Source organism: Rattus rattus, chromosome 8 (genome assembly GCF_011064425.1).
Source record: "Rattus rattus isolate New Zealand chromosome 8, Rrattus_CSIRO_v1, whole genome shotgun sequence".
Lineage (NCBI taxonomy): Eukaryota > Metazoa > Chordata > Mammalia > Rodentia > Muridae > Rattus > Rattus rattus.
This window is the reverse complement of record NC_046161.1, coordinates 50,076,544-50,094,906: the sequence shown is the minus strand read 5'-3', so window position 1 is coordinate 50,094,906 and position 18,363 is coordinate 50,076,544. Positions and strand designations below refer to the sequence as shown.

Here is an 18,363-nt window from a genome sequence, read left to right as displayed (position 1 = left end):
AGGGCAACTTGTTCCACGTGGGTCCTGGGAATCTCATGCTTGGCAGAAGGTGCCTTCGAGACCGAACTCTCACCATCCTCAGTGTTTTATTTTCTTTTTTTTTTTTTTTTTTAAAAGATTTATTCATTTATTATATGTAAGTACACTGTAGCTGTCTTCAGACACACCAGAAGAAGGCATCGGATCTCTTTACTGATGGTTGTGAGCCACCATGTGGTTGCTGGGATTTGAACTCAGGACCTGTGGAAGAGCAGTCAGTGCTCTAAACCGCTGAGCCATCTCTCCAGCCCAGTGTTTTATTTTCTATGCACACAATCACATCGCCCAGTGATAGCTTTGTCTCTTTGTATTTTTTTTTAAGGGAAAAAATTTTAAGAACAGCATAAAAACTTTCATTTTTTAAATTTTTTTAAAACTTTATCTGCCTTTATTCTATTCTGAATTTATTCCCGTTCCATGAGTTTTTGTTTCTTCGGTTTCTTCTGGGATATCTCTTTCTTCTGTGCAGCCTCCTCTTCTGGCTTTGGAACAATCTGTTCCTTCTCAGTGAGGAGCATCTCAGTGTGGCAGGGGGAGCTCATGGACGGGTTGTGAGCTCTGTAGGTTCGTCTGTGCATCTTAGGAGCCGTGTTCACCTGGATGTGTTCAATGACAGCGAATCTACGTCTAAACCCTTAAGTCCAGCATCACTCTGCATTTTTAAGCATGTGCAGCAAAAATTCAGCACTCTTTTCTCAGCCACTGTCCCTGTGTCCAGCCCCAGTGTTTGGCCTGGGCACACCTACCGACTCCACCATTATACCAAAGGAACGGCACACACTGCTTCTTTAAAGTGACATCCTTCAGATGCTTGGTGGCTTTGCGGATATGCATACCCTTGATGGCCTGGGCAGTTTCCTGGGTGTTCTTAAAGTGATCCAGACGGTTTGAAGCTCTTGATTTGCATGATTTTGTGGGGTTCTCTGGGTCAAGAGAACCATCTCCACAGGTCACCTCTGGCCACCTACAGAAAGAGCATAAAAACATTTAAAATCAGTACAATTTAGCAACTGGCTCTTAATACTCTATACATAAAAAGCAACAGCATTTCTCCTAACCAGATAACTATAGCTTTTTGTTACTGTAATGGTCTCAGCTTTAGTATTTAATTTAAAATTTGTATCTAGGGATAAGTCTAATGGAAATTGTATAAGTGTATACATTTCACTACTGAGAGACGTTTTAAAAGACTTAACTTTAGGAGAGTATATCATGCTTATGGTTGGAGGACACAGAATGTCCATCAGTTCTCCAGTTGGTCTAAACCAGACACAACCCCACAGTTCCTCATCTGTAGCATTCGATGTGACGTAGTCACACAACTGGATGTGAACACTCACAAGGGCAGGCACACGGCCTCTGCACGCAAAGTGTAAGTGAATGGCCTAACACAATGGAAACTAACCACAGAAGAGGAGAACGTGTACGGCTCACTACTGATTTCATTTCTAGAGAGTCAGCGCTGACCACACTAGCCTGAGGACTTGAGTTCGCATCCCCAGGACCCATGTCAAAAGCTGGGTGCAGTGGCATGCACCTGTGATGGCTGCCGTGGAGAGGTGGACACTGGAGGGTCTCTGAGGCCTGGCAAGCAGCTTCTCTACTGAACTGGTTCCATCACTGGAGGAGACAAAAAAACTATGTCTACCCCTCCTCCTGAAGTTCCAGTAAAAAAAAAAAAAAATCGTCCCAAGCCCACCAGACTTCACTCTGAGGAACCAGCGAGTTTACTAGGCTTACGGAGCAATGGGCAGCCTCAAAGCAACCATAGGCGGAAGCACTGGGGATGACTCCCCTGTGTCTCCATAGATGAGCCCCTTCCTCCAGCCTTTCCCTGCCTACATACTCCAGCAATTGCATAGAGCTGGTTAGGAGGAGCGTTCGTTTGCTTTTAGTTTTGCGTTTTTATTTTCTTTCGGGAGGGAGGGTACATGCAAGGGTGGGAGTTGGATATGAAGGGACAGGGAGATAAGTGGGACTTGGGGTGCATGATGTGAAATTACAAAGAATCAATAAAAAGTGGAAAGAAACCAAGCTGTGGGCTCACGGTTTATATACTTCTCTGAACGCATGTTGTAAAGCTTTTTTTTTTTTTTTTTTTTTTTTTTTGCTGAAAAAATTGTAAGTGAAAATTTCTGACAAAGACTTCTCAGACTCAGTGTCCCTGTTGAATAACAGGTCCTGGGTGCACATGGGTGCTGGGTAGTTTTATGTAAACTTGGCACATGCTATATCGTTTGGGAACAGGGGGACCTCAATTGAGAAAATGCCACCATGACATTGGCCTGTGGGCAAGCCTGTGGTGCAGTTTCCTGATTTACGATTGATGTGGGTAGGCCCAGCTTACTGTTGGCTGTGCCATCCCTAGGCTGATGGTCCCAGATACTGTAAGAAAGCAGGCTGAGCAAGCCAGGAGGAGCAAGCCAGCAAGCAGCACCCCTCCATGGCCTCTGCATCAACTCCTGCCTCAAGTTACTGCCTGAATTCCCACAGTGATAACATGTGACTGGAGGGTTGTAAACTAACATACACCCTTTCCTCCTGTGGTGGTTTGAACATGTTTGCCCAGGGAGTGGCACCATTGGAAGGTATGCCCTTGTTAGAGTAGGTGTGGCCTCGTTGGAGTGGGTGTGGTCTTGTTAAAGTGGGTGTGGCCTTATTGAAGGGAGTGTGTCACTGTGAGCGTGGGCTTTGAGAACCTCCTAACTGCCTGAGAGATTCAGTTTTCTGTTTGCCTTGGGAACAAGATGTAAAACTTTAACTTCCTTCTCCAGAGCCGTGCCTGCCTGGACGCTGCCATGCTTCCTGCCTTGATAATAATGGACTGAACCTCAGAACGTGCAAGCCAGCCCCCATTAAATGTTTTCCTTTATAAGAGTTGCCTCAGCCGCGGTGTCTCTTCACAGCAACGGAAACCCTAACTAAGGCACTCCCCAAGTTGTTTAGGGTCATGTTGTTTTATCAAAACAATAGAAAACTAAGACCACGTGTGCACACTAGAGAGTGAGCGTCCGCCATTAGAGGCCGGACATCAACGTGGGCTTGTTCCTCAATCATGCTTCACCTTCATTTTTTTTTTTTTTTTTTTTTTTTGGTTCTTTTTTTTCAGAGCTGGGACCGAACCAGGGCCTTGCGCTTCCTAGGCAATCTACCACTGAGCTAAATCCCCAGCCCTTCACCTTCATTTTTGAGGTAGTCTCTCTGTCAACCTGAAGCTCACCAATTCGGCTAGACTGGCTGCCAGCAGGCCTCCTGTCTCCTGATGCCCAGCTCTGGGCCCCACAGTCTCTGCCTGCATCTCCCGGCTTTTTCACATGGGTTTGGGGATGGAATTCAGCTCTTGATGTTTGTGCATTAAGCACTTTACCCACTGAGCAATCTCCCTAGTCACTCGCATTCCCATTTGAAGAAAACGTTTTGCAAATGATATTACTCATTTTGCAGATGAGGAAATCGGGCCCCCGGAACTTTAATGTGACTTAGCTAACGTCACAACACAATTTGCTGAGGAGCCAGGACCTAGAGTCATGTCTCGGCAGGTTGAGGCGGACTCGTGTTCTTTGCCACCCCACTGAGTCATCCCTCCGCTGCTGCTTCTCCACTCTGCTCGTTTCTCAGTTCCTGGAAAAGTGTTTCTCCAGCCACGCAGTCGTTCCACGCTTCGGCACATCTGCACCGTGTTTGATGGCACAAAAGACACTAACAACTCCTATTGTGTTTGGCACTTGCCAATGATGCACAGGAATTTCAAGAACTTGGGATCCTGAACTAGGAAAATAGCTGAATGCAGAGGGTTTTGTCTAGCCCCGGAGGATCGGAGTGGTGACGGGCAGCACAATAGGCGCTTCCACTGCCAAGACATAAGTGAAATGATTTTCTGCATCTTAAACCCAAATCCACTAGGATTTTTTAATTGGCAAAGAATAATACATTATGCAAATAGCAGATATTACCCCTAACACCTCTTCATGTCTTTTTTTCCCCCCTAAATTGGTCGTTTCTCAGTTAACTATGCATAAAAACTGGGAACAATCAGTGTATTCTCAGCTATCATTTTTAGGAACTATCCCAAGTTTTTAACAACAGTGATCACTGATTGGAGCCTTTTCTGCATTCTCGCATTTTCTGTAATGAATATATGCCATTATTTAAATCAGGCAAAAATGTGAAATCAGTTGAGTATGCAATTTTCTCTGCCTGGACTTAGGACTTGGGAAGTGACCTGCCCCAAAAAATTACCCTCAGAGAGAAACTCCAGCCAAGTGGATGGAGGACTCCCAGAAGCCAGCTCAGTCCTCCATCGAGTTCCAGGGTAGTGGACAGCAATTGGCTATATCAGTATGTCCAGTGTGGGGCTGGGGAGAGCTGCAGCACAGAGCAGCAGAGCAAACTCATTAAACATTACCTATTAAAAACGCTTGTAAATGGATTGTTGTCTAGTGCTCAGAGGGAATTTTGCAACATTGTATCGCAATGTTAAAAGAGCTCCAGGGTCTTACAGAAGGCTCAGCTGGTTAAGTACCTAGCTTCTAACCTTGGTGACCTGAGTTCAATTCCTAAGATTCACATGGTACAAGGGAAAGAACTGACTCTTGTCCTCTCTCTTCTCCTTCTCTCCCCCTCTCCCTCTCTCTCTCCTCTCTCCCCCTCTCCCTCTCTCTCTCCCTCCCACTCCTACCACCACCTCTCTCTCTCTCTCTCACACACACACACACACACACACACACAAAATAAAAGGCTAAAAAAGTTTCCCCTTCGCCTATTTTTTGCCACTTAATAAAATTAGAGGGCAGGTCATTAGTTACCATACATTTTTCATATAATTATATAAGTACAACAATATTAGAATACGTAAAGGGTAAAAGGCTGTGAGAAAGCATTAGCAGATGTTTTGTTTTCTGAGTGTAGATGATTTGTTTTTACTTCCACATTTTGGAATTTTCCAAAGTCAGTCATCACATCTTGGTTATAAACAATCAGACTCTGGCTGCCTCGGGCAGAGGGTTTATGGTAAGTACTCTAGGCAGTCTCCGCAGCTTGCAGAGTATTGGAAGCTAGAGGAAGTTCAGCTGCAGAGGATAGGCAAGGTCTGATCTCGGAGACAAGTTGGTTAGGAGACGGTCAGGAGCTGCAGTTGGGTCTCTCAAGCCCACACTGTCATAATAAACATTTTCTACCCGTATGTCTTTTTGTCACTCCAAGTCAGCTTTTTGGGCAGGGTCACCTGACTCAGCAACTCCTGGGTGTTCAGGCGGTTAAGAGTCTGGTGCCTTTGTGTGGGCTTCCCCAAACACACAGTGAAGGTCCTGGGGACCAGGAAGGATGTTCCAGTGTAGGGAAGCTTTGGGGACATTTCATACACCTGCCTCTGTGTAATACAGACTCCACAGCTGCTCTAAAAACCAATAATCATTGCAAGCAAAGATGGCTTTTATAATGGGGGCGGCTTTCACTTTCAGGGGAAAGGATTTTATCTCACACGCCGGGGATCCAAGGATATCGTTCACTGAGGCAACATACTAAAGAAGTGACACACACTCACTCTCTGTTCTCCCAAGTTGGGGCTGGAGGTGCAGACTGTAGGGGAAGTGAGAGACTCCATTTGAGAAGTACTGAGTCCGGGGCCAAGTTGCTCCTTCACACTGTCCCTGTTCTGTGTTCAGCAGCTCTCTGTTCACAATTTCAATTAAATCAACAGTTAGGGTGGGATCCCTGCTTTGGATGGCAAGCTGGGGAGAGGGGGAGGCTTGGCCCAGGCCTCACCACCTCATGGGTCAGCAGCATAGGAAACCAGCACATGTAATGAGCAAGCCAGCTAATGCACTGAGAGCAGCAGTGGCCGGTCGTGACAGGGACAGGAGATGAGAGGAAGGAGTTCTGATGTGACAGGACTCATTCTGGACAGTCCACGCTTTGGTCACAGCCACATCCAGAGAACTGTGGGGGAGGTGGGGAGGTTGAGAAAGCCAAGTCCTAAGCCTGAACTTTGGGAAAGGGCTGTGAGGAAGAGGGGTGCTAGAGAAGTAACCAGAGAACTAAGAAATGATGGTTTACAGAGTGGAGGAGAGAAAGCTTCAAAAGCAGAGAGGTCAATGGAGTCCAGTGCTGCCAGGGCTTGGCATGCACACTGCTGATCATGGAGCATGAGTACCAGGAACCCTGTATGAGACAGCTTAGTGCTCACTGCATCTCTGGGCAAGTCATCACCATCACCACCGGCAAGCAGCAGCAATGCCACGCCTTCCCTAACTACACAGAGAGGCCATGGTGCTTCCTGAAAGGGCGGTACTGTGAACCTGGGCTCTGTGGTGAGCGTGGTGTGGGCTCTCCACCAGGATATGTCCTCCTTAAGACATTTGTGGCTGGCCCAGGACACCCAGCTCTGGGCAATTTATACAGGAAAGCAAGTGGGTTTTTTTTGTGTGATTCAGTCTTTTCTGAAGCAGCATCTCACTGTGGAGCCCTGGCTGGTCTGAAGCTTGCTATATAGACCATGCTGGCCTTGAACTCACAAAAATCCACTTGTATCTGCCTGGTGAGGGCTGCGTGAGGGCTGGCCTACCACCATACCTGGTGAAAATAGTATGTTTTGGCTCAGTTCTAAAGGCTGGAGAGGCCAGGATGAGGTGGACATACACCCAGTCTCATCTATTGAGGTGGCCTCACCTTTCCCAGTGCTGTGACCCCTCTGTATAAAATTCCTCATGTTGTGGTGACCCCCAAGCATAAAATTGGTTTCTTTTTTGCTGTTTAATAACTGCAATTTTGCTACTGTTGTGAATCATATTGTGAATATCTGATATACAGATGGTCTTTGATGACCCCAGTGAATGGTCATTCAACCCCTTGAAGGAGTCACTACCACAGGTTGAGGACCACTGATCTTCGTGACATCATGCCTCTCCAACTCATAGCAGGAAACGGAAGGGCTAGTGAGCATCCTCAGAGGGAATGCCACGCAGCTTCTCTTTGGGACAAAAACTCGCTCTTAGTAGACAGGCATTCATCCCTCCCGATAGTTGGACATAGTGGCAGGATCCTGTCACCCCTGCTACTAGAAAGGCCGAGTTCAAGACCTGTCTGAGTAAATTAGAGAGACCTTGTCTCAAAACTAAATAAGGACTGGAGTGGCAGAATTCAGCATATGGGAAGTGCTGGGCTCCATCCCAGCCACCACCATCACATACTCAAAAGAGAGGCCCCATAGAGACCCACTCACTTCTTATGGGCCTTGTCCACCCATTACTTCCACCATAGCAATCTTGAGAAAGGTTTTGTTGAGGATGAACCCCATGGCAAATCAGCTGCCTCACAGGAGAATAATCCGTCGCTGGTAACCAACAAGGGCACTTTCCTTGATACGGTGGGGCAGTGGTGGGGCAGAGCAAGTGGAAGCATGGGCAACGAAGCCAGATGTTAGTCACTCGCTACAGGCAGTGTTCTGCTTGCACCGATGTCTTCTGGGTGCTGTAAGACTCGTACAACCTGAATCTGCCCCTGCCCCTGAATGGCAGAGTCTCAAGTGACCTTACACCCAGAGAAGTCAGAAACACTGTGCAGGAAGAGTCTTTCAGGAACTTTGGGGGACGGACTTCATGAAGGAAGGGCAGAGAGGGAGGCTGAGTGGGAGAATCAAGCGTTAAGTGAGATTTTTTTTTTTTTCTAAAATGAGGGCTATTGCTGTGCTTACCAGCTTAGAACAGTGTTTTTGCAACCCAGCAGTATATTAGAATTACATGTGGTCCTCCTAAGCTGTGAGGGATTCCCTGACACCCACCCTTGCAGAGTCTAATGAGGTGTTTCTGCACAGCCTGGGTGATTCTCCTGGGGCAGAGGGCAAGAAGATGATGCAGGGAAGCAGGTAGGACAGAAGCGCAGTCGTGGGAATGAGAAGAGATGGGCCCTCCCCGGAGACGTAGGAGGGGGTGCAGTGAGGACGAGGAAAACCCATCAGAGTTGTTTGAAGCAAGGAGGAGGAGTGGGAGGAGGAAAGCAGAGAGGACGTAGGTTTTGGATGGTTGACATCTAGGACACAGACTTTCAAAGTATACTGGAGACACATGATTTTTCTGCTTTAAAATTTTAACGAGGACACGTATGGGGCAGCGAGCATGGTAGTTTAATAATTTCAATCAGATAATGTCACAGAGATTACAGCATCCTTCCTTCATACGCAGCTTGGACCCAGGTGTAGTGGCTCATGCCTTTAATCCCAGCATAGCGGGCTGGAAACAGGGCTCAGAGTTGAGAACACTGGCTGCTCTCCCAGAGGTTTCATTCTCAGCACCCACATAGCAGCTCACAACTGTCTGTAACTCCAGTTTGTGGGATCTGACACCCTCACACAGACACACATGCAGACAAAGCACCTAATGCATATATAAATAAGTAAATTTTTTTTTTTTTTAGAAAAATCCAAGCAGAGACAGGCAGATCTCTCTGAGGTCTGGGCCGGGTCTACATAGAGAGCCCAGGACAGCGAGGGCTACATAGAGTAACCCTTTCTCAGACACAACAAACCACACATACAGCCGATGGCATTGCCTTGCTGACTCGTTTCTCTGTGCTAGCCTCCAGCAGCACATTAGGCTCCCTGGTGGGCTCCCCCCCCCCAGAGCACAGCAACTGGCCATTTCTATCTCTGGGCTGTTTTCCAAGTGGTCACTCTATTTGTTCCTCACTTCATATTGACCGTTCCCCAGAGTACTTTCCTCAGGGTGTACCCTCCTGTGGTACGAGACTATCTTCTGCTGTGCCCCCATTACAAAAGATCAGCGTTCAAAGAACGAGGACTGTGGCAGTCGTGTGTGTGGCTGAGGTGGCTTCTGCATTAGATCACTCTTCTATGTGTGGCTGTAGGAAAGTTTAGCCTTAATTATCCTACCAGTAAAATTAGTCTGAGAGTCATCTGAAGCTGGGGGAGGGGTGGTGGCATGAATGAAGTAATAGTTAAAAGAAATGAATACAAGTTCAGTGATGATCAAATATGATGACCTGGGACCCACATGGTGGAAGGAGAGAACTGATTTCCAAAGTCTTCTTTTTTTTTTTTTTTTTTTTCCTATTCTTTTTTTCGGAGCTGGGGATCGAACCCAGGGCCTTGCGCTTCCTAGGCAAGCGCTCTACCAAAATTGTCTTCTGATCTTCACCTCTGTGCTATGGGATGTTTGTGGGTGCACACACACACACACACACACACACACACACACACCTTTGCATTACGCACACACACACACACACACAGTTTTTTTTTAAGCTGCTAATGCTACCATTCATCTAAGATTGAAGGAAAGAGCACGAGATGTCAACATGTACAAAGATGTATTTGTAATTGCAAATCTCAATCCGAAATGTACTACCGAATAGAGCTGAAAGGGTGGCTACCTTGCCCAACCATCTCTTGCCAATGCGCCAGTGTTTTCTCCCTTCTGATGATTTTTATCAGAGCTAGCACAGCTTCTGGCATACTAAATTCTTCATAATCACCGCATTTCTTCCCAATTTAGATGAGGTGCTGCTTAGGTATCACGCAGTCACGAAAATCCCCATGTGATGTGGGCCTTTCTAGAGAAGAATAGTTAAAAGAACAGAGTTCTGTGGTGTGCCAATTATTTGGTCTAGTAAAAGTAACTCAATAAAAGGGGGTTCCTGTTTGCCCCACCAGAATTTCCCCAGAAGAGGATTCTGCACTCAAGGACGGTCAGAGGCCGGAAGAAAAGGCGCGGAGGCGTCGGCTCCTTTAAGAGGCGAGGCCGCCTCGTTTTCCGCGGCGATGATTGGCTGAAGCGACCGCAGACGCGGGACTTGGTTGCCTGGGAACGGCCTAGGGGGCCTGCGGCGGGCTGCACGCAGCTGCGAGGTGCTTGCTGGGGCGGCGCGGGGGTCTGCGGGAACGCGGCTCAGGCCCAGCAGTTCTCGGCGGAGCCGCCGGCGCCATTGCCTCCTCGCTCGGTGAGCGCCGCTCCGCTCGCCCAGCCGGGCCTCCGCCGGCCGTCGGCACCATGGGCCAATGCGGCATCACCTCCTCTAAGACCGTGCTGGTCTTCCTCAACCTCATCTTCTGGGTGAGCTGGCGGGCAGCCCCGGCCGAGGGAGGCCTCTGTGTGGCGCGTGGGGACCAGGCGGGCGCAGGAGCCACTGAAGGGTCGCCCGGGCCTTGCGGTCTTGGAACCCTTGGTGGGGTCCTTCCGAGGCCCGATGGAGGCCAGGGCGGTGCAGACCGGAGGTCTCCGGGGGCTCCGGCCCGCTGGCACGGTGCCAGGGTTACGCGGGTCTCCGCGACAAGAGCCTGCGCGGCGCTCTGCTCTTAGGGCTGAGTCTGTCGGGACGCCAGGCCCGAAATGGGACACTGCCCAGTGAGTCGGGTCCGCTGTCTTTGTCTGAGTCGTCGCTGAGCCAGTGGCTGTCCCCAGGTCGTGTAGCAGCTACGTGGGGACGCCGGTCAAGTCCTGGGCCAGGAATTTCGGCTTAGAGCTCTTTGTATAGAGTTGGTTGGCTAGTAACCAGCCCAGAAAACGGAAAGGATTCAGTCTGAAATAGCAGCGCATTTCTTTGATCAAGCAAATCGCTATGGTGGGGATGGGTAGCCTGAGGTTATAAAGCCTTTTAAATGTATCAGCTGCCAGGAGATTTTTGAAGTAACGAATTCACTTCTATAAAAGGTTGCTTTTTGGAGGAGCTCAGGGAACCCGACCCTAAAGAAAGTGCTTATAACTGACCTGTCTTGAGTCAGGCTCTTATCTCACCAGGGACTTTGTACTAACCTGTTGTTACTTGGCCCTCTCCTCTGCCTTGAATCCTTCAGGACTTTGCACCAGGAAAAGAAAATTAACGTGTCTTCCATCACTTCTTTTTTGTTGTTGTTTAAAAAATAACACAAAACAGCTTAACATTAGAACAGGGCTCAACCTCTTTACTACTTTAAGTAAAAGTCTGGTAGTGTACTGCAGTATAACCCACACTGTTGGGTGTTTTCTGCTAAATTATTAGTTATGGGCACACTACTGGTGATTTGGGACCCAACTGACCCTTGGGTCATCAAACTGGGATCAAGTTTCCCTTTTCCCAGCTTTGTTACAAATATTTTGCCCTGGGTAGTTTTCTCGGTCCACAGTGCCCAGGATAGTCTCTGAACAATTTCACTGGGCGTACTTTAGTGTATCGTCACCCACCCCCACCGGTTCCCACTCAGCTCCTGTCTCGGAAAGTATGCACATGTATTCTGAAAGTCTTCCCATTCCTCTCCCCTCTAACAAAGAATGAAACCTTTCTTGTCCCGACTGCTGGTAGCTTAAAAGGATGTTCAGGATAACGGGGTACTAGTGGTTGTTTCTGCGAAACTGGCGATTGGCTTCAGAGTGAACTACTTGAAATCACCTGTGTGGCATTGGGATTCCTGAAATTTCATTTTCCATTTAGAACAGATGTTCCCCATACTTTAAATTGCATGCCTGTTTAAAAGGGAAAATATTTTTTCCAGAGATTCCCCAAGCGAAAAACACTTTGTAGCTAATGAGACCCCCCAAGAGACAGAAACTTTTGTTTATTTTGAGACAGAGCCTTACTGTGAGGTTCTAGCTGCCCTAGAACTCACTATGTAGACCAGGCTGGTGTCCAACTCAGAGATCCATCTGCCTCTGCCTCTGCCACCTAAGTGCTGAGATTAAAGGTGTATGCCACAATGTCTGGCTTGAGGTGGATATTTGTAGTCATAAGAGTTCCTTGTGGGTTTATGGCTCTAAGTATTTGGTTTTGAAGAATATTTATTAGGTGAAGTCTAGGCCATTCACACTCAAAGCCTATGTGTGTTAATCTGAGAAAATGCTGGAAATACAGCCACGGTTTTCTTTAAAAAATTATATATAATATATATCAGTTTATATATATAATACACATTATATATATAAATTATATATATATATACCAGTTAATTCTTGCTTATGAATCTTTGGAAAATGTACAAATATATTCACTCCATGGAAAGTTATGTTGTGAATGTCTTAGTTTTGCTGAGGCCAATATCCTGTTGTTCATACAGTATACCTTTTATCTGAGTAACAGTAAAACTTTTGTGAGTGTTGAGAAGGAAGTTAAGCAGAAAATGGGGGAAAATACAGTGCAGTATAAGGGAGACAGCAGTATTTTAGCCTATCTCCTGACATTATTAGCTTGTAGGCAAGCTATTGCAGTCTGACAGTATTAATAACCGTTGAGAGCTTTCTGCTTGCTAGTAGTCATTGTGATAACTTAGGTGAGTATAATTTGGCACTGGTGACAGCGTCTGAGCTTAGGGAGTTTAGACAGCACACTCAAGAAGTGGCAGGGCCAGTGTTCAAACCCAGGTTGTCCCATTGCTAGAGTCTGTGGTGTTAGAGGAAGTTGTGCCTTCAAGAGGCTTGGAAAGAGCATGGGGTTAGGGATGACAGTTGTTAGGCCATATTAGAGGTTCTTTTCTCTTAAATATACTGACTTTCACATTAATGTTTAGAAACTGTACCCACACTTAAACTATATAGCTCACCTGCTGAAGAGCTTAAGTCAAGGAGGAAGTGCATTGAATTGTTAATAGATTCATCTTGAGAAGTTGGAATACATTCTTGAGTTTGTATCAAGTGTGTTCTTATAGGTGGCCCCTCCCTCCTTATAAACCCAGAAATGTGTAACTGGAAGAAGGTTAAGGATCCTCTGTACAGACAGAGCACATCAAGTCGATCCAGTTTAGATTTCCCTGGGCAGCTTGTTCATACCAAATCTCACTATTGGTACTGACTGATCCTCGCTAAGTGCTAAAGTTTAATTGCTTTGGCAGAGCCTTATATCTTGATATACTGGTTCCTTTGGCAGTCTGTCCAGAGGCCTGTGATATGGAAATACAGTCTTGCCCAGTACTCGGGCTTTAAATAATCTGACTGCCAAAACTGCTAATGTAGATTTAGTGTAGTTTGTACAGTGTATCTCTTAAAGGAGATCCCATTGCTTTTGTCTTCTGTGTGTGAGCATGCATATAGTAATACATATGTACATCCCACAACATGCTTGTGCATAGGTGAGAGGATGGCTTGCAAGGAGTTTCTCTCATACCATGTGGGCCCAAGGATAGAATACAAGTAGTGAGTCTTGGTGGCTATTTCTGAAATTCTCTTCAGCAAATTCCTAGGATATTAGTGGTTATAGCTTGAATGATAGTTTTGGATGAGGTTTTTTTTTTTTTTTTTTTTTTAATAATAGCAACTCAGCACTTTAAAAATGTTTAAACATTTAAAATGTTAAGTGTGTGGGTGTTTGTATGTCTGCACCATTTCTATGCCTGGTGTCCATGGAGGCCAGAAGAGAATGTCAGATCCCCTAGAACTGGAGTTCAGGACAACTGGGAGCTGCATTGTTGGTGCTGGGAATTGAACACGGGTCTTGGGAGACCAGCCAGTGCTCTTAATCTCTGAGCCATCTCTCCAGTTCTGAATCTTCTGTTTATTTATTTATTTATTTTTTTGGTTCTTTTTTTTTTTTTTTTTTTTTTTTTGAGCTGGGGACTGAACCCAGGGCCTTGCGCTTCCTAGGCAAGCGCTCTACCACTGAGCTAAATCCCCAACCCCGAATCTTCTGTTTATATGGAGCAGTGTAACTTTAAATATAAGAGTATTAGTGCTTGACTCATGAGCATGTATAAAAGGTTACATGGGTTTGAGGTAAAAGCCTACATTTGAAGGCTGTTGTAACACCGGTATAATAGACACCTTTGTACAGAGATCAGGTAGGATTCAAGATTTACTTTGCACGCATTTGTTAGGCTTTCCAGGGGCTATAAGAGAAACTCTGCCATGCTTGTAGACCTGCTAATCTTGCGTGCCTGTTTTGTTTGCTGTGTTTCATCTGTAATGAGAAGGAATAGTAACACCACAACAGCTTGTGGTTTAGGGAGAAGTCCAGCCAGACTGTCTACCTGTGCTAGCATCATTTATTCATGGGAAATAACCTCTGTATAGAGAGGCTGGAAGCTATATAAAATGTCTCCTGTTTTAAAAAATAATGTATTTCTCTGTGTAAATGTCTATAAGGAGAATTGCTTTGTTAAGCAAATATGAACATTTGCATACCTGTTCTTACAAAAAAGTTTTTACAGAACTTTCAAGTGGAGCAAGACAGGCTGTAAAAGTACCAGCGAGCTAAACCAGGGCGTGGATGTGACTTGGTGACAGCTTGAGGTTGGCAGAGGCTTCTCTGAGGAAGTACAGTTCAGGGTAGAAGAGAAGAAGCCAGTTTAGGGGTGATTGTAAGAGAGGTAAGGAATTCAGTACTGAAGGAGTAGCTAGGTCCTAAAGCCAGGGTATACTTAGCATGTTCAAATTATTAAGTAAGGGCATATAGGTTATACTTCAGTGTTCTTAGTTAAGAACATATAGTGAAAGGGGCTGGAGAGATGGCTCAGCAGTAAAAGGAGTTGTTGCTCCTGTAAAGGACCCAGGTTCTATTCCTAGCACCTTCATGGTGCCTTGAAACCCTCTCCACAACTCTAGTTCCAGGAAATCTAATGAATGACCTTTTCTACCTCTGAGGGCACCAGGTATGGGTGTGGTACATAGATATACATGCAGACAAAATATATGTATATAAAATAAAAATAGACAATTTTAAAATAAAAAATTTACAAGAGAAAAATATTTCCCACTCTTGCAACAAACCACCCATTGTGTTTCTGACATGTCCTGTGTCCTGTAGGTAATGTCAGTGGTATACATTGAGATCCTGACATGCTTTTCTGGTTCCTGGGCTCATTCTGTCTGGGTGACTATTCTAAAAATATTGTTAGTATAGCACATCTCAGCCAACAGGTTGTTTATTGAAATAGGTTTTCAGTTTGTTAGAGAAAGAAGTTTAATTTTGTCAGGAAGCAAATCATGGTGCATACTGGAAATATGTTTAACTTTTTTTCTGTTTTTGAAAAATAGGGTTTCTCTGTGTGTCTTGGAACTCAACTCTGTCTGCCTCCTTAGTACTGGCATTAAAGGCGTACACCCCTCATATTCAGCCTCTTCTACTTTTTATATTTTACATGAAAGGATTTCTGACCCCACTGCATTCTTGGTCATGCCTGAGCAATCATTTAGGGCACTGGGCCTCAACCTCCCTAATGCCGCAACCCTTTAGTACAGTTCCCCATGGTGTGGTAAGCCTCAACTATAAAATTAAGTTTGTTGCTACTTCAGAACTAATTTTGCTGCTGTTATGAATTGTAACATGAATATCTGATTTATGACCCCCAAAGTGGTTGTGATCTACAGGTTGAAAACCACTGATTGAGGTAGAACTTAGAGCCCTCGGGAGATCTCTTGATCACAATTTGAGGAAGTTTTCCATCTCTTTAGAATATTTACCTTTTTAGAACTGGATGGTGGTAGTATATGTCTTTTGTCCCAGCACTTGGGTGGCAGAGACAGGTGGATCTCTGAGTTCAAAGCCAGCCTGGTAGCCAGGGCTACTCAGAGAAACCCTGTCTGAATTTAGAAACAACAAACAAACCCAAAAAACAAAACAACAAAAGTTTTGTCTTTTAGAATATTTCTTTGAAGTATTTTAATGAATTTTATCCCATAGAATCTGATTCTAGGTAGTGGTTTTGTTTTGTTTCCCCAGAAAATTCCATAAGTCTTGGTACTGAATGGGTATATAGAAAGAAATAGCTGGAAAGGTCTCTGTTAGAGCCTAATGGGAATCTCCTGGGCACCCATTATATACCATAGGGTGAATCTTTTCTTTTAGAAATGTGATCTTGCCTGCCTCAGAAATACAAAGGTGAATGTCACAGTCCTCTGAACTGAAATGGTTTGAAGGAATCAGAGAAGAACTGAATGGAGAGAGAGGAGAGCTGAGACTATACATTAACTGAATTTAGGTAGCAATGATATCCTCTGGGCACCCATTTATATCCATGGGTGGGTCTTTCTTTAGAAATGTGATCTTAGTGGTTATCAAACATAATTAGTAGATTCAGAACTATAAATTGTCAATTTCTTATAAGTTAATATTTAGCTTGAAAAAAATCTTTCTTCCTATTCCTCCTCCTCCCTCATATCCTTTTAAGTAGTTTATCAGTCAGTAGATGAGAACTTTTTTGTGTTTACGTATTCATTTTTACTTGAAGAAGACTGTAGTTGACAATGTGTAGTTTACTTTGTTGCTGTTACTCATGTAAACACATAGCTAGACTCTAACATGATAAAGCTTAAGTAGTCCAGACTCCCAAAGTAATAACTGACTTTTTATACAGTTAGAGTGAGATGCAGCAACCAAGAGTCTCAAAACACAAGTTAGAACTCCATGATTTGCAGCTGGCCCTTGGAGCCTGTGGGCCTGGAAATAGCCAGTGTCTACACTGTTGCAATAATTAGCTAGTGGCAATTAGTCTGTCTCCGGTTTCATTGTGGCTTGAAATTTGGGGCTTTCAATTGGAGGTAGGCATACACTGGATTAATTGGATCAACAATAAATATAAAAGTCCAAATGAAAAGTAAAAATTCGTTAGAATTGAGGATAATAACCTTTGTAATGTCAACAGGGTAACAGCTTAAAAGGATTAATATATTTAAGAATAATGGCAGTGGGGCTGGAGAGATGGCTCAGTGGTTAAGAGCCCCTACTGTTCTTCCAGAGGTCCTGAGTTCAATTCCCAGCAACCACATGGTGGCTCACAACCATCTGTAAAGAGATCTGATGCCCTCTTTTGGTATATCTGAAGACAGCTACAGTGTACTTATATATAATAAATGAATAAATCTTTTTTTTTTTTTTTTTTTTTTTAAAAAGGGGTTAGGATTTAGCTCGGTGGTAGAGCACTTGCCTAGCAAGCACAAGGCCCTGGGTTTGGTCCCCAGCTCCGAAAAAAAAAGAAAAGAAAAAAAAAAAAAAAGAATAATGGCAGTGGTGTCAGTGATACTGATTGCTAAAGTAGCTTATTGGCACTGCATGTAGGCTTTGACAAAGTTTTCTTTTTAGTAATATGATCAAATAAAGAAGTATTCACCAGAAAATATCTAAAGGGTGAATCAAAACCAAACCTAAAAATAACAGTAAATGGAAGCAGTTGACAGGCACCTAAAATGTGGGATTGAAAACACTTATTGTTTATTTCATGTATGTGAATACACTACTGCTCTCTTCAGACACGCCAGAAAAGGGCATCAGATCCCATTACAGATGGTTGTGAGCCACCATGTGGTTGCTGGGATTTGAACTCAGGACCTCTGGAAGAACAGTCAGAGTTCTTAACCACTGAGCCATCTCTCTAGCCCAAAGTGTAGGACTAAAGAGAAACCTACCTATTTTATGTGTTTAAGGGCAGATAGATCTAGGAATTGATCTGGAAAAAAGCCCCACACAATATAGTCTTAATTTCAGACATAATTTTAAAGGTATTTTGCATTTGTGTAGGAATGTGCGTGTATATGAAAACTTAAATATATTGGAAACAACTAAACACATAATTGTATCACTCAGACAGTATACTTTTTCTTTAGAATGTTTTTGCACTAAGATGTGTAGTCCTTCCCCTCCCAGTAAATATACTAAGTTACAGTCTCAGAGTGTTTCCAGGCTACAAATGCAAGCTCACCTCTTAGGGTTTGGGGTTTTGCTTTTGCTGTTACCATTTTATGGTGTTGGTTTGACAAATGTACAAGTCTTTGTTTCCATCTTATGTACTTTGATAGATTTCTTTTCAGAAAGATACTTTTTTTTTTTTTTTTTAATAGGTATAAATACTAAAGTTGATATGTGTTGCCATTGTTTTTTCAACCCCAAAGATACATTTTTACCACTCTACTCCCTCTGGTATAAGTTGAATCCCACTTTACTTCATTACTACCAACTTGTCAAGGAGAAAATGTTATCTCAGTAGCTTTACAAGGTCTTGTGCATAGGCAGCCCTGATTTCTCTTTTCCTGGTTGTTCTTGGAAAGATGGTGAGAGAGTAAGTGAAATATGTTTGCTTGAGACTTAGTAAATGAGTAAATTGTGCTTAGTGACCTGAGCCATTTTACCAGAGTAATAAGGCTGATAAAACACAAAGATATATGATTTCTTAGGTAGTTTTAATGGCAGGAGGGAAAATTTCTTCTGGAAACGAATTGTACAGAATTGCCAATAAATTCCTTGCAGGAAAGTAGTGAGGTATATATAAATCTAATATGGCTTCACAAACTCAGAATTAATACTAAAATGTGTATATATGTTGAAGTTTCTGGTTCTCCCCTGTTTTGAAGTATTGCTTTTTACAGTGTTTAGAGTACATAGCAGGTTTTTTTTTGTTTTTTTTGTTTTTTTTTTTTTTTG

General features: G+C 44.2%; 1 protein-coding gene and 1 pseudogene across 1 annotated transcript in view; one reads left to right on the top strand and one right to left on the bottom strand.

The window, feature by feature from the left end:
- Positions 1–427: 427 nt before the first annotated feature.
- LOC116908177 lies at positions 428–10,042 on the bottom strand (annotated as a pseudogene).
- Tspan3 (tetraspanin 3) overlaps positions 9,835–18,363 on the top strand; it is a 23,732-nt gene continuing 15,203 nt past the window's right edge. Inside the window, exon 1 of the mRNA XM_032909484.1 lies at positions 9,835–10,103. Coding sequence (XP_032765375.1) covers positions 10,041–10,103 — 63 coding nt within the window. The 5' untranslated portion in view covers positions 9,835–10,040. The remainder of the gene's footprint in view (positions 10,104–18,363) is intronic.